Source organism: Monodon monoceros, unplaced genomic scaffold (assembly GCF_005190385.1).
Source record: "Monodon monoceros isolate NGI ecotype Baffin Bay Population unplaced genomic scaffold, NGI_Narwhal_1 Super_Scaffold_21, whole genome shotgun sequence".
In the NCBI taxonomy this organism is placed as follows: Eukaryota; Metazoa; Chordata; class Mammalia; order Artiodactyla; family Monodontidae; genus Monodon; species Monodon monoceros.
The window spans coordinates 60,745,681-60,761,466 of NW_021703778.1; the positions used below are offsets into that span (position 1 = coordinate 60,745,681).

The 15,786-nt window shown below is 35.5% G+C and overlaps 1 protein-coding gene across 11 annotated transcripts in view; it reads left to right on the top strand.

Annotated features, from left to right (window-relative positions):
- Positions 1–15,786, top strand: part of TCF12 (transcription factor 12) — a 381,378-nt gene that overhangs the window by 331,970 nt on the left and 33,622 nt on the right. For all 11 annotated transcript variants that reach the window (XM_029237048.1, XM_029237049.1, XM_029237044.1 and 8 more), the window contains 4 exons: positions 736–875; positions 1,155–1,299; positions 1,961–2,025; positions 10,026–10,104. In XM_029237048.1, coding sequence (XP_029092881.1) covers positions 736–875; positions 1,155–1,299; positions 1,961–2,025; positions 10,026–10,104 — 429 coding nt within the window. The remainder of the gene's footprint in view (positions 1–735; positions 876–1,154; positions 1,300–1,960; positions 2,026–10,025; positions 10,105–15,786) is intronic.

Below are 15,786 nucleotides of genomic sequence, written 5' to 3' on the forward strand. Positions count from 1 at the left end.
TTTAAATGTATAAAAGCTATTAACAATTTTAGTTTCTTGTTTAAATTACAGATTCATATCACCCCTAGAATTATCAGTGCAAGTAAAAAGTGAATATCATAGAACAGAATAAGACTTTAAGAGAGAAAAAGTGCTGCACTTCCTTTCATTCTTGTTAGCAAATCATTTTTATTTGGTCTTCTGTGGTTTTGGACTATGGGAGCAATAAATTACTACATAAATGGTTCCTTGACTTTACATTGGTGAGTGAAGTCATTGCTAACACATTTCTTTTGAAGGCTGACTATAATATAGTCATTATTCATTACTTAGGTTCTCTGTAAGAGAAACTTCTTTATTCTAGTTTGAGAATGTTTGGTATAATATACATTGCTTATAGATTAAGAACTTTTTGTATATGGGTATACCATTTAACCAAAAGTTAAATCCAAATTTATCTCCAGATTTGGAATTTTTATTGTCCTCCCTTATATGAATTTAGGTCTTGTGAAGATTTTTATAATGACCTGCCTACTACAGTTTCAATTATTTTTTCTCCCTCTAACTATAAAGCTTTTTTCCTTCATTTAACATAGTAACTATACAGTTTGGAGGGAAGAAAACTAGATGTAAGACTAGGTTGGAAAGGGGAAGAAAAACATATCTGGAGGGTACCCTTTGAATTTTTATAGCATCATCAAAATAAAAGAAAAAATATTGGCTAAGGAAAATTTTATATTTCTCTTTTTGTCTTAGATGGGACCCACAATTCTTCTGACCTTTGGAGTTCATCAAATGGGATGAGCCAGCCTGGTTTTGGTGGAATTCTGGGGACCTCCACTTCCCACATGTCTCAATCCAGTAGTTATGGCAGCCTTCATTCACATGACCGCTTGGTAGGCTGTAACACATGACTAGGGTGCAGCAACACTTTGTCCTCACTTGTGTTTCTTTTGGATTACAAGTGTAAGATTTGATTCTGCCAAAACTTCTGAATTTTGAAATACTTCTAGGCTTACTTCATGCCTTTTGAAAAAGTAAATGACAAGAGTAGTGCTCTTCAGCTGCTAATTTGTGATGTTCTTTTTAACCTGTTATAGTAGTTGCCCAGTTATATGTGCATATTATTCAGAAAATATATTTAATAGATCATGTCTCTTTCCCCCTTTCTTTAGAGTTATCCTCCACACTCAGTTTCACCAACAGACATAAACACAAGTCTTCCACCAATGTCCAGCTTCCACCGTGCCAGTACCAGCAGTTCACCTTATGTTGCTGCCTCACACACCCCTCCCATCAATGGATCAGATAGCATCCTAGGTGAGCTTTTTTAGGTTGGCAAAACTCCCTAAAACTGAATTTGGTGATTTGTAGTGAATCTCATATTTTTCAATACATATATATATTTTTTTGTTCTTTTCATATTTTTTTCTTCCAGCTTTATCGAGATACACCATTGACATATAGTGCTGTATAAGTTTAAGGTGTACAGTGTAATGATTTGACTTAAATACATCATGAAATGATTATCACAATAAGTTTAGTGAGCATTCATTATCTTATATAGACACAAAATTAAAGCAATAGAAAATTTTTTTTCTTTGTGATAACCCTTGATTACTCTCTTAACTTTCCTAAATGACATACAGCAGTGTTAGTTATATTTATCATGTACATCCCCAGTACTTACTTATAACTGGAAATTTGTACCTTTTGACTCAATGTATTTTTTAGTATTGAGTTTAAAAATGAAAGAAAGGAGGAAAAGAAACTTTCTGATTTTCATTAATGTACAAACTGGTAAGGAACCCACCTTTACTTTAGCTTACTAAATACAACACATGCAGAGTATTTGCAGGTTTATTGTGACAGATGTGCAACAACAATGGAGAACACCATTGAAATAATGGCAGAGTGCTAAAAAAGCATGCCTCCTTGCCTGCTAAACTTCTTAATTTGTTTTCCTCTTTGAAATACTCAGGAACCAGAGGAAATGCTGCTGGAAGCTCACAGACAGGTGATGCACTTGGAAAAGCTTTGGCCTCTGTAAGTATTGAATTTACATATTTTGCTGAATGCAGTGGTTAGATTTTGTTGGCAGTATGCGTCATAGTTAAAGGGTGTAGTTATAACAGAACCACTTCATTACTCATTTAGAGCTATTTTTGGTTTGTATTGATTTGTACTGCCCTTAAAATAATTCACAAGAACACTTTCCCACCCTATTCCCACAAGAACTGTCCTTCTACTTTCAATTTAAATATCTGTTTTTGTCTTAATGCAACAGATGTAGGGAAAAGAAAAAGAAATTTGGGCATTTTGAAATCTAAAGCACAGATTACTGAGGTTAATAGTTAAATCTGTTTATTAGTTTTAAACATATACTTTGTGAGTTGCCCATTAAAATAAGTCAAGTGGAACCAAAAAACATAACTCAGTTATTCTTCTGATCCAGAGAAGGAAGTGCTTTTGTAAGGATTTTTTTCTAACATGGAAGGTATTTTATATATTTTTTTTAAAGGAATAAGCATCTGCTGCTGATTCATTTAAGACAGAGGAGATGAGAGCCTTTCCAAAAAGGAAAAAACAGATTCATTGAAGAACCCACGCTAAAATGAGTAAAACTAATTTGAAGGAATCCCATAGTATTTTCCTCAGCAAGTAGTTTACATCACACCAGAATGTTAATGACAAAACAATGAACTGCTTTAATAAAGGCAGTGATCGGTTTTAATATATATGATCCTTAAAACATTGAAACGAAATCCACTCTTTTGGGAGAACATTTACCGGTAGTCCGTAAAGATTCCAAATCTAATTATGTAAGAGGCACTTCTGCTTTGTATTTTCTAAAGTTTCTCCTTAGGCTTTTTCTTCCTTCCTTTTTTCCTCCTGAGTGATATGCCTCTCAGAATTTTTACAGAGTTGTCTTACTTATGTCTTACTATGAAGTGCAGTTAACTCTGTCAAACACATTTGCTGCTGTTCATGGGAAAGGCAGACCAGTTAATGTGTGAGTAGTAGGAAGCAGCTGTTGAAATTTAAAGAGATAAACCTCTTTGTGAATGGTTTCTGTAAATAAATGTTACTCTAGAGCAGTACACGTTTCTTGAGAAATGAAGCCAAGTCAGATTCATCTACCACATAGTGGTGGCTCACACAAAATAGAGCTCAGTAAATGTTTGTTGAATTCAGTCTTGCATCATATGACAAAAATGTTGATGATGATAACAAAACCCACAAAAATATCATCTGTAATTTGTATGCTTACTAGGTGCTAGGCACTATACTAAGCATTTACATGCGTCGTTTCATTTAATCCTCAAGAAAGCCCTGTGAGGTTGGCGTTATTATTCCCACGTTACAGATGAGGAACTAAGGTTTAAAAGGTCAGGTAACTTTGGCTCAGAAAGATTAAGTAACTTGCCCTAGGGATCACCAGGCTAGGAAAGGTAAAGCCTAGATATTAGATTAGATCTGATCTAACTAGCTTCACTTCCAGAAAGGCAGTGGTACAGTGACTGTTATTTTACAAGGTGTTGATGAGGATTAAAGGGAGTGGTCTCACTTATTCTGGACTCACTCCACATGATGTAAACTACCTACTTTGGAAGAAAGTTGTTCTATAATATTAAATGAGTGCCTCCCAGGTATTTGATTGACTTCCCAGTTCCTTCTGCTGATTCTGTAAGAATCCAGTAGCAGATATTTCACAGGTAGAAAGACAAATAGCATTTGAACTTTCGATACTAAGCAACTTAAAAAAGTATAACCTGCATTTCAGGGGCTTTTTTCTCAAAAGTTTTTGTTTATTTTATTCAAGGAAGACTTCCATAAAGGATCCTTGGCAGATAGGCAGGCAGGAATTTGTGATGTTGTCAGTGGTCCTCCAAGCTCCTTTTCAGTTACCCTTCAAGTCCTTGACTATTCTGCCATATTACGACCAACATACTAGCTAAACCAATTGGCATTTGGAAAAGAAAATCTAAATTCAGTGTGAGTGGAAGCCAGGGGAGAATGTTTAATCTGGTTAGTGGGTGGGCTTTGGTTGTCATGGAAACTCAGCTCTGTCATCCTGTGTTGTTACTAGGCAGGAGCAGCCAGGTCATTCCATAAATCATTTCTGTCATAGCTGATGGTGATGCATTCCGTCTGCTCCATCACTGCATGCCATAGTCTGCACACTTCAGATCCCTTCCTTCAATCCATCTCCTGCCCCACTCTGCACCAGACACCTCCCCCAAACACATTCTTTCTCTAACTTCCATTACAAACTCACATTCACTTTAGTGCTCTTAGAATGTCCTGAAAAACAGACAAAAAATTACATTGGGGATAGGAAGGATTAGAAGAGATGAGGAGAAGGAATTTTATGAGGATTACATTTGAGAGTCTGACATGCGTCTCAGAATTTGATGTTAGGTATTACAGATCTTTGGAAATGGTGACCATGAGTATTTGAAATTTTAAGTTCTATAGAATGTGACATTTTAAATACAGCATCTAGGTTTAGATGGAGAAATGCCATGCTATTGTCATTAGAAGTTATTTCTAATAGCTCCCCAAATGTCTGATATATGTCTTAGATGGTCTTTCATGTGTGAAACAGAGGTTACAACCTTTGTTCTTCAGTTTATGTATTAAAAAGCACACAGAATACTGGGTGATTAAACATGTAAGGCCAGATAATACATTCGCAAAGGTTCCTTTATTTTAGGTTTAAGCCTGGATAATTGTGGTCTTAATCTCAGGATAGCTAGAAAGAGAATTGTACATGAAAGTATTTACACAAAGTTCCCAAAGCCCTATGGATTATGCATTAGTTTAGATAATAAACTGGGGTAGATAGAGGGAAAGGAGAATCTGGATATTCGTGCCATTTCTGTGTTTCCCTGAACGTCTGCCAGACAATAACCCTTTAAGATTGTGCCCGTGGAGAGTTATATAGAGAAGAAACATCTGGTTTATTTCAGTGCCTAATACCATATCAAAACACTTGGTCTTTAATTTAGAGGAGATCAAACAAGAAGACTGTTGAACTTTGTTGATTATATCAGACTTCTTTGTGATAATTTATGTTTTGATTTCTACCTCAGAGCAAAGGAAAGGGAGAGAGTATGTGTATGTGTGTGTATTGTGTATGTGTGTGTATGTTTTAATCTAGATAGTTAAATGGTCAGTAGTCTCTAACAAAAGAAAAGAAAATTCAGGGAAGTTGATGTTTAAAAGTAATTCATGAAATAAGTTTCTTTGTTCCTTAGACTCAATAACATTAGCATAATAAAGATTAACTGAAATGTGCACTGTAGTGTTTAAAAAATTGGGCTTGCAGTTCCAAGGTTGGGCTTGGGAGCACTCCATTGTTTCTTTTTTGTCTGAAGCCCTTTTCATTAGCTTCTGGCTTATTGGCACCCTGCTGATTGGAATAGACCATGACTGATAGGAGGAGGAGCCTCATTTGTTGCAGTAAAATGAGGCATATTACCGTTTAAGCCTGGCAGAAGGTATTGGGAGTTATTCATCATTGGTCACTTAACAGTATGAGGACCATGGACTGCATGTAGAATGAGTTCTTACTTTGTGTTTAGGCTCTAGATTCTAAATCACTCCCATCCCCATTTTTTAAGTAACTGATTTTTTTTCCTTCTCTTTTTTTTCTTTGAAACATCTATGTTAGGAGTTCTTTAAGGTCAGAAAGTACAAAAAGTAATGTATTCCTGATTTAGAATGCTCTTTGTCAAATAAAGCCTTATGTTTAGAATTTCTTAAAGTAGCACAACAGTTTCTATAGAATAAGTATAGTTTGTATGTCATTTGGTAATAGAATAAATATGCAGAAGTGAAGTTTAATGACATGATCTGTGATCTAAAAGGCTGTATTATTCTGCTCTTTTAATGTTGTTGCTCCCTTCCCACATACATGTTCTTTTTATGAAAGTAAAAGGGACAAGAAAAAGTCCTGTGATTTGCCAGGCTATCTGTCAGTTCAGGAAAGGTATTAGTAACAATTCTGTCTGTCATCACTTTAATTTAGGGCAAAATAGAACCAGGGAATGTGATGAGTGAGTGGAGAAAGTACCTTTTATTATACAAATGGAGAAGGTGCTTTTGATAAAAACACCAGAAATTATATGTTGATATGCTTTTGGTACTGCTTCTCCTGTTTTCACAGTGATTTTTAAGAGCCCACACCCACTTTATATATAACATCATTTTGCTTAGTCATTGCAAGGTAGTCATTGCAAAATGACTCTAAAGTATAAACTTCCTCTTTAAGATAAAGAAGTTGTCACCAGTCCTTCACGTGCTTAGGGATTATTTAGCTGTAATGGCAGAGTTATCAGGGAAAATAAGGGTTGATAGCCTGCTTATATCCTCAAAAGCCCATACCTGCCTAATGTTGTGGTATGGACAGCTTAGTACATCAACACTAATTCTCAGAAATATTGGAACCTTACCATATTGTTGTTCTCAAAGCTTATACCGTAAAATTGATTTGTAAATGAATTCATATTTATAATAGTATCTTTTTCTCCCCTTGGTATTACTGTTACTGAACCCCACTGTATAAATGCTGAGATAAACTGCTATTTACTGAATTCTGCTTTTTTATCAAAAAGTATTGTAGCGAATTTCAAGTGCAATTTAATCGCTCAAGTTTTTTTTTTTTTTTAATATTCAGCACCTACTTGTGCAAAACAGTGACAATGATGAATTCAGTGTTGAACAGTATAAGGTCCCTGCTTTCAAAGAGCTTACAGTCAAGGAGAGAAGATAGAAAAATGGTAACATAGAGCATAGTGTGAAGTAAAATACCAAAGAGAAGTAACAGGTTACACTAAGAATATAAGGGAAGTGAAAATGAGTGTAAGTGGGGAGGTTACATTTGAGTTGGGCTTTGATGTGTTACAGAATTCCATCAGGGAGAAGTTAAGAAACAAGCCTTCTGCAAGGGCAAACTGTGTTCAGAAAATGAAAAAAATATTTTGTTTGATATAATGCTTTATGTAGGTTATAAGGTAGAAAGATATTTTTGTAACCAGATAATGGAATACGTCAAATGTCATTCTGTTTTATTTAGTAGACAACAGGAAGTGCTATATGGCATTTGTTCAAAACTGGTTGAGGACAATAGCTCAGTCAATTATGTATGGGATGAAAGGAGTGGGGAGTAACTAAAAATATAAAGACTTAAATAGTCCAGCCATAAGTTCTAGTAAAAGTTTAAGGTAGTGTAATGGCAGTGAGAATGATGTATGCCCATCCCAGAAACATTATAGAGAATTGTGAGCTTTGGTGTCTATGGTGGGAAGAGTGGAGGAGCAGGAGAAAGGAGGGGAGAGTGAGAGTGGTTTTGGTGACCAGGAGAATACTGGTGCTAACTGAGATAGAGGAAACGGAACAGTAGAGATGGGAAGGGTGGGAAGCTTGGGGCAGTGATGCAAAGTTTGGGTTTGGACATACTGAGCTTGAGATGAAAGAAAGATATGCTCAGGTGGAGAGGTCCAGCAACCAGTAGGAGGATAGAGATGTCAACTTAGGAGTCATTCACATGGATGTCATAGTTGATACTTTATAAAGAATGGTATTACAAAGAGAGGAAACACAGGTAAATAGAAAAGAAAACTGAGACTGGAGTTCTCGGAAAACGTACATTAAGTGAACTGTATAAGAGAGTAAAAGAGAGAAGGAGCCTGGGTAAAAATTATACATCCAGGGATTTAAAAGGGATACTCAAATGCTAACTTCTTTCAAGGAAGATATCATTCATTCTTTCAGCAAGTATTTATTTACCAGCACTGTTGTAGAATCGGAAGCTACTGCAGATGCTGTGTAATTCACATTGGTCTGAATAAGACCAAGTCCTTGCTCTTCTGGAATATGCATTTCATTAGGGAAAAGGGTGAAAGAGACATATGATAAACAAGTAAACAAATTTAGGCAATTAGGGATTAATGTAAGCAGTATGAAGAAAACAAAGCAGGAGGTATGATACACAGGGAATGCTGTTTCTCCAGTGCTTTCATGCGATTAATTCATATGGTCAAGGAAATTGAAAGTCAGCAAGTTAGTCTAGTTTATGATAATTAGAGTTTTCCATGGAAATGGAACTTCTTTCACTCCTCAGCCACCCACCGTCAGTGTTATCAACCCTTCCCTCCCTTACCGGTATTATAGTCAAGACATATTTCATATGTTAGCATCAGTTGTTCATAAAAGTTATAATTATTTGAATCATAAACATGAGAAATAGTGATTTACAAAAGTAAAAGGGTATGTTGAGATATGTTTTTGTTGAAGTTCGGTGACGTTATCTAACTTACTTATGGTTGAAATAAATCACTGTATGTATGCAAGCCATTAGGAACCAAAATGTGACCTTTAGCTAATTTTCACAGGTGTGAAAAGTAACAACTTTTAAAAGGTAACAACTTTGACAACTTTAAGACCAACAACATTGATCTTATAGCATACTACTTCCCTATTACTAAGTCTTCCCATAAAGTTTTTTGAAGTCTTCTTGATAACTGTGCTTTTCTAAAATGACTCTCCAACCTGGGAATTCCCTGGCGGTCCAGTGGTTGGGACTCAGCACTTCCACTGCTGGGGGCCTGGGCTCAGTCCCTGGTCGGAGAAGTATGATCCCGCAAGCTGCCTCGCGTGGCAAAAAAAAAATTTTTTAATAAAATGAAATGACTTTCCAACCTGAATATACAACTTTTAGATCTGGCTCTTTGGAAAGAGTTGGTGTGTAAAGGGATTTCCAGTTACAATTTAGTAACATCATACAAATTGGTATAGATATACTCATTTGTAGTCAATGCTTACAATTTAATTGGTGCTATCTTCTTTTTTAAAAAAAAAATGAAAGCTGTTAATGTTTGATGATTATGACCTGTGGAATTTTGTTTTACGTGAGCCTGTCCTAGTATCTGACTTTTTCAACGTATTATACTGTCTGTAAAACCAGTGCTGAGACCCCATATATGCCATAATTTGGGCCTCTTTAAATTTATTAGAGCTCTAAACTTACTCAGAGCAAGATTATTTCTATTGGATGACACTTTGCACCCACAAGTAGTTTTCCTATTTAAAATATTTGACCACAGTTTCTCCAAATAAGTTGATTTGTCTGCCCTGAGTGCTGAGATGTGAAGATGATTTATGATGCCTGTTATAGGAATGGGATTGTCCTAGAGAGGAGTTCCTAGGAACCGTTGGTGCGTGGATTAAGGAGACTTTTTAAATGTTTAATTATGTAAACTTGAATGAATTTCTGTCACTATTTTTTTTAGCAATATGAAATAAATATAAAGTGTTGCAACAAAACCTTTAGCCAAAATATCAAAATTTATGCATCCAGATGTTACTTACCTCTTAGGAGGTAAAGTCCACAGATTATTTGGGGAACATTTTTTTAAGACTTTCAGGGTTTTTTCACTTTCTCCAAGGGTGATGAAATATCCTTTGAAAACAAGTTTGATTTTTTTACAACACTCACACAACATTAGGAGCTAAATTTGGCAAAAATGTAGTTACTCAAACAACTTTCTAAAAGAAATAAGGGGTAACTATTTTTAAAAATCACTTTCTTTGACTTTTAAAACTATTTTTAGGACTATTCTCTTCAAAAGGTAGCAGTTTCCTAAGATTATTTTTAATGAATAAAATTTATTTAGATGGTATATTCTAGAAAGATTGTTTATCAGACTTGACTTTATAGTCACTTCTCTTTTTTTTATCACATCTCTTTTTTGTTCTAGCAATTAGAAATTTAAATTACTTTCAACTAGGATCATAAAGAAATAGGTATGATCTATTTATTCCTCTCATATTAGAATATATATGATACTTTTTAATCCGAGTTTTAAAACTGGGGCTTCTATAGCCTTTATGCAATGGAATAGTTCTAAAATGGATTAAACAGTTTTTCACTCTGAGCCTTAAGGGTTGCAGCTTAGATTATAGAAATAACTCCATGCAAATGGATTTATATTTTTGCTTTTGTCACACTGATATGTGCATATCTTTTGTTTTCTGGTTAGATTTATTCTCCTGACCATACCAGCAGTAGTTTTCCATCAAATCCGTCAACACCAGTTGGATCACCCTCACCTCTCACAGGTAGGCTTTTGTTTTATCTAATTACTTGATAACATGCATAGGGCTACTTGGAAATATTTGAAGTTTATTTTTCAATAAAATATAGTAAAAACTCACACCAAAAAAATCATTTCTATCCTGTAAAAACATGTAAACAGAGCCTTCTCCTGAGTTCATTTTGGAGAATATTAAAGTATTTCCTGTTTGAATTATTTGTTCATATCTTCTCTGATTCTTAAAATAATTTGTGATAATTTCTAAGAACAATTATTATAACAGGATAAAAAATAAGGCTAAGCAATTGGGATGAAGGTAAAATATAGAGAAGGAGATGAATCAAAAATTTTGATAAGCTAACATAGAAAATAAAATAACCTATTTAGAAGTACATATAACTTCTTTCTTCCTTATTCTCTGCATTTTCCACGTACCATGTATAAGACTCAAATGAAAAACTCTGCACTAGTTTGTCTTTATTTTTTAAGTCCACTGAGTAATTATTTCATATATATATATAAATTCTTGGGGATAATGTAGGGTTTTTTTGCTAAAGAAAAGAACTCTTTGTGAATGTGTATGAATATTGTTAGTGGAGTTAAATAAGTGTTCAGATTTGCATTGCTTTTTTCCTGTTTTTCTTTACAGTAGTTTTAACAAGTTCCAGATACTATCCTACACTATAAATTTGTTGAGATACAACTGTTATTATTGTAAATAGGAATTTTTCGATTTATTAGGAATAAATCAAATTACAAGAAGATGCTTGGATCTGATCTGTTAAGCTATAAAACTTGGAATGTGTTTCCTGAGCAGTGTTTGGAGAAAAACCATGCTAAAGAAGAAATGTATTAGTTCTAAGGAAAAGACATCAGACAACTGTGTAAAAATTGCCATTTTCCTGCAACAGTTGACCTCAGAAATGATTCTCTATTCCTGATCAAAGTCACTAGTTCAGTCCATGTGGCGTTGTTGTTGTTGCTGTGAAGCCTTTTTGCATTGTTCAGGGTTTCTGAAAATCAAGGCTCTGGTGTATCAGGGCCCTGGCTATCACCTGTGCTCTGTGATTTAGCCTTGTGACTCTGCTAAGAAGCATTCCAATGTGGAAATGATGAACTGCTGGCAGCTGCTTTCAGCTATTAGCGGGTTCTGCCACTTTCTCAGACACCATGGCTTCAGCTGTCTAGTAAAAGTTGAACAGCTGTTCCCCACATAGACAGGACTATGAAAGACCCATTGACTTAAAGTTGTTGTTTAACAGAGGGATGAAATTACAGGAAGAATGATGTAACTTTAACCATACTCACCCTCTTGGCAGAGTTTTACTAAAATTATCAGTGTCATTTTTGCCACAGCCTGTTTCACTTTCTCATCTCAGGTAGCTATATTGGCCCTTACTGTATGTTCCCACTGCCTCTTCTCCTCTGCCCAGCCCAGTAAGATAAAAGTGTCCTTTGGTTTCCATTAACACTGGTTGGGAAGGCAGGCAGCAGAGGAGCTCAGCATCTATGCAAGGACATCAGTAAAATGAAGAATCAGAAACTTAAGACGTTTTTCAAAAAATAATGGTCCAAAGTAAAATCTCACATTTCCTCCTCCTTTTTTTTTTTTGAATTTGTTTTTTTATTTATTTTTTTAACATCTTTGAGTATAATTGCTTTACAATGATGTGTTAGTTTCTGCTTTATAACGAAGTGAATCAGCTATACGTATACATATATCCCCATATCCCCTCCCTATTGTGTCTCCCTCCCACCCTCCCTATCCCACCCCTCTAGGTGGTCACAAAGCACCGAGCTGATCTCCCTATGCAATGCAGCTGCTTCCCATTAGCTATCGGTTTTACATTTGGTAGGGTATATATGTCAATGCCACTCTCTCACTTTGTCCCAGCTTACCCTTCCCTTCTCCATTTTTATTTGATGTTTAGTGGATGATATCCTCTTTCCACCTTTAATTCAGCTGACTAATGAAGATCTTTGAAAGGTTAAATTGTGTAATGAAGGTATTAATAAGCTTTTTTCAGTTCTGCAATCATACTCAAAGAAAAATATTTTCATATACTCCTGTTGAAATGGCATCAAAGACTGATTTTATACAGGTGCATCTCTGTGTCTCATCTCCTGTATCTAGTGTTTTCTTCTTATAGCCACCCCCACATACACACACACCCTAGGCTGGCAGAGCAGACATGGAAAGGGAGGAGGAAAAAAGGAAAGCAATGGGCGATAAAGTATTCACAGTTGAAGGAAAAATGAAAAAGAGCAAACCAGAGCTCCTATATAATATGTACAAATTATTTTGTACCTTGTGTGGCAGGAGCCTATCATCTAGAGTAAAAATTCCTACCCCCTATATGTGCTCTACACTTGCCCTCTTCCTTATGCCTGAGCATCAGTCAGACTCAGGACAGACCTTGTAAGAATAGTTGCACAGGTGCAAAGCAACATAGGCAGTTTCTAAGGCATTCATCGTTCTTGTTTAAATCCTGCTCATTTTCCTTGGGAACTTTTCAGGCTAAGAACATAACGTTCCTGCCTAGAAAATGCTTACAAGAAAGAAGCTTCTGAGATGATGATATTGTTTTAGTTAGGATACTTTAGGCTAAAAGGAAGAGAAACTCTTGTCTGGACTGGATTAAATAATAAGGGGATTTTGGATATCTTGTATAAAGCCCATAGCAGGGCAAGTTCCTGGACCAGTCAGGGCTCCTGCTCTATTTCTTTGCAATTCTTTACCTCCTTCTAGAATATCAGTGAATAAAAGTTTAATAATTGCAGTACTCAATAGCAATCTTCAGAACATCCACAATAAAAATAAAGAGGGAGTGGGGGGAGATAGGGGAGAAAGGATTCCTCAGTTTAGGCTCATTTCATCAATGAGATATTTATTTTTATCATCTGTCAGTATGCCTGGTGTTAAAGCAGTTACCTGACTTCAGCAAGTTTTCAGTTTAGTTGAGAAAATAGAGATAAACACATGAAAATAGAACCGTCAGAATTTACTCTAAACTACAGTTCCTCGGATGTACTTCATGAAGAGAGTATAAAGGAGAAAGAACTTTGAGTATAAAAGAAGAGAGTGTGACAAAGATCAAGATGTAAGAAAGTGCATGAGCTGTTCATCCAGAGTCATTGAGATGACTGATTATGAACTCTTTTCACATATTGGAAGTGGAAAGGTTGGCTGGGGCCAGATTGTGGAAAGCAAAGCATTCAATGCTACATTTAGGATTATTCAACCTTTTCCAAGTGTGGAGTATCTCATGAAAGTTTGAGTTTAGGGTGAGATTACAAAGGGAAACAGCTAACAAAATAAGAAAATGCATGGTAAATAGTCCTAAGAATTTCTCTCAGCCATGCAAAATGATGTTATCTATTCTCTAAATTTATTAACCAGTTTTATTAGGTGGCATATTACTGAATCCCACTCAGAGTGAGAACAGATCAGAAACACTGGGTGAATTTTAGATTTAGTGATCAAAGAAAGCCTTCCCAGATTTTCTAGCCAAATAATTTGATTCTCTTGTCAGCTAACTTGTTCTCTGGAAATAGTCAATAAATTTTGATATCAAGTACATTTATTATAATCCTTGAATAACAGCTAGCTTTTGGGGGTGGTCACTAAAAAGCTCAGGGCAATTACAAAAATTGTTAACTATATAAAGAGTTGGAAGCTTGCCCTTATCTAACAGAAGGAAGTAGTATAAGCCCAAAACCTCTGTGCATGTCTACCACCAGATAGCAGGTGACAGGGAAGGAAGGGGGGAAATAACCTATTCTCTGGGAAACCTCTTAGGTTTTTAGCGTTTGTACTTTTGTTTTTCCTTATTTGTGTAATAATGCTGCAGTTGGTGATTACAAGCTAGAGATAAAGATACCAGTACGATTCTAAATAAATCTGTATATTTTACTCATGTACTAGCTTTATAAAAAGACAAAGATGCAGATCTGTCTAGTGTCAGAGGTATTCTATAGCATTATGGTCTCTGTCTAGAATTTGAATTCCATTCACAACCCCAGAGTTCTCATCCATAGCTAATAAGCCGTCAGTGGGCCAGAATTACAAAAAGTCTATGTATCTTTTTTCTTCATTGATTACATGATAGATCTATCATCAGGAAGAAATAATAATAATATCTCATGGTCAAAAAGACCTTTAGGGGCTTCCCTGGTGGCACAGTGGTTGAGAGTCCGCCTGCCGATGCAGGGGACACAGGTTCGTGCCCGGGTCCAGGAAGATCCCACATGCTGCGGAGCGGCTGGGCCCATGAGCCGTGGCTGCTGAGCCTGCGCGTCCAGAGCCTGTGCTCCACAACAGGAGAGGCCACAGCAGTGAGAGGCCCGCGTACGGCAAAAAAAAAAAAAAAAAAAAAAGACTTTTAGGTTCACAGAGTGAGTGCATTCATATCTTTTACCTCATTCGCTTCATAAAGGCAGAATAAAAACAAAAACAAAAAACTGTGAGTGCCTATTTTTTGTACAGTTACTAGCAATACAATTATTCCTACAATTACTAGGTTACTCAGCTAAAGTGAACTATAATAGTTCCAATTTACCATAAGTTTTTAGTTTCCTAAATATGGCAAATTAACCTGCAACAACAAGCTCTGGTGGAACATAGTTTAAAATTTCATTTAGCAATAAACAAGACACATTAAGTAAACCTTCTCCAACTTCAGATTTCTAATATATTGATAATTCAGTTTGTCAGTGAAGATTTGTTAAGAACAAAACCATATATTTAATTGAACGGTCTTCATTATTTTCTATACATAACTTACTTTCAAATGCACAGTCATGAAATAGTAAAGATTTTCAATCATTTGTTTTGTCTTTTTCTTTTTAAAGCTATTTTGGTTATTTTAAAGCTATTTTTTTAAAATATTTATTTTATTTATTTATTTTGGCTGTGCCAGGTCTTAGTTGTGGCACGTGGGATCTTTAGTTGCGGCATGCGGACTCTTAGTTTAGGCATGTGAACTCTTAGTTGCAGCATGCATGTGGGATATAGTTCCCTGACCAGTTGAACCCGGGCCCCCTGCATTGGGAGCGTGGAGTCTTACCCACTGGACCACTAAGGAAGTCCCTAAAGCTATTTTAAAACACTGCATTCTCCCCAATACATGAATGAATTAACCCTTTTATTTTTTCTTGTTTTTTTTTTCCTTTTTATTCTTTCTGTTCTGAACTTGTATCCTTGCTTTTTCTGTCTCCTTTTTTTTTATTATATTGCCACTTTTCTAAAGTTGAAGAGTAAACAACATTTAACAAAATTTTCATGATGATATTTTCCAAATTAAATAATATGTTTTGGTGTAAATTATGTTGGGAAAATTTTTAGCAGATAACCCTAAATGTATTTGCAATCATTTGAAATTGGTGCATTTGTGCATTACTGGAGGCACAAGTTAACATGACCCTTTAGAAAGCAGTTTTGGCCTTATGAATTAAGGATCATAAATATGTTCATACCTTTTAACTTAGAAGTGCTATTTATCCTTAGACATACTCCCCAAAAGAAAAAACACAGTATTACCATTCATAATATAGTGATATTCAGTTACTATTCATAATAGCCAAATGAAAGCAACCAAAACGTCTAGCAGTGAGGTAGCGGTGGTTAAGCAAATTATGATATAGAGAATCAGGTGAATATTAATGTAAGTCATTAATAGCATGATCATAAAGAATAAAAATATGGGGG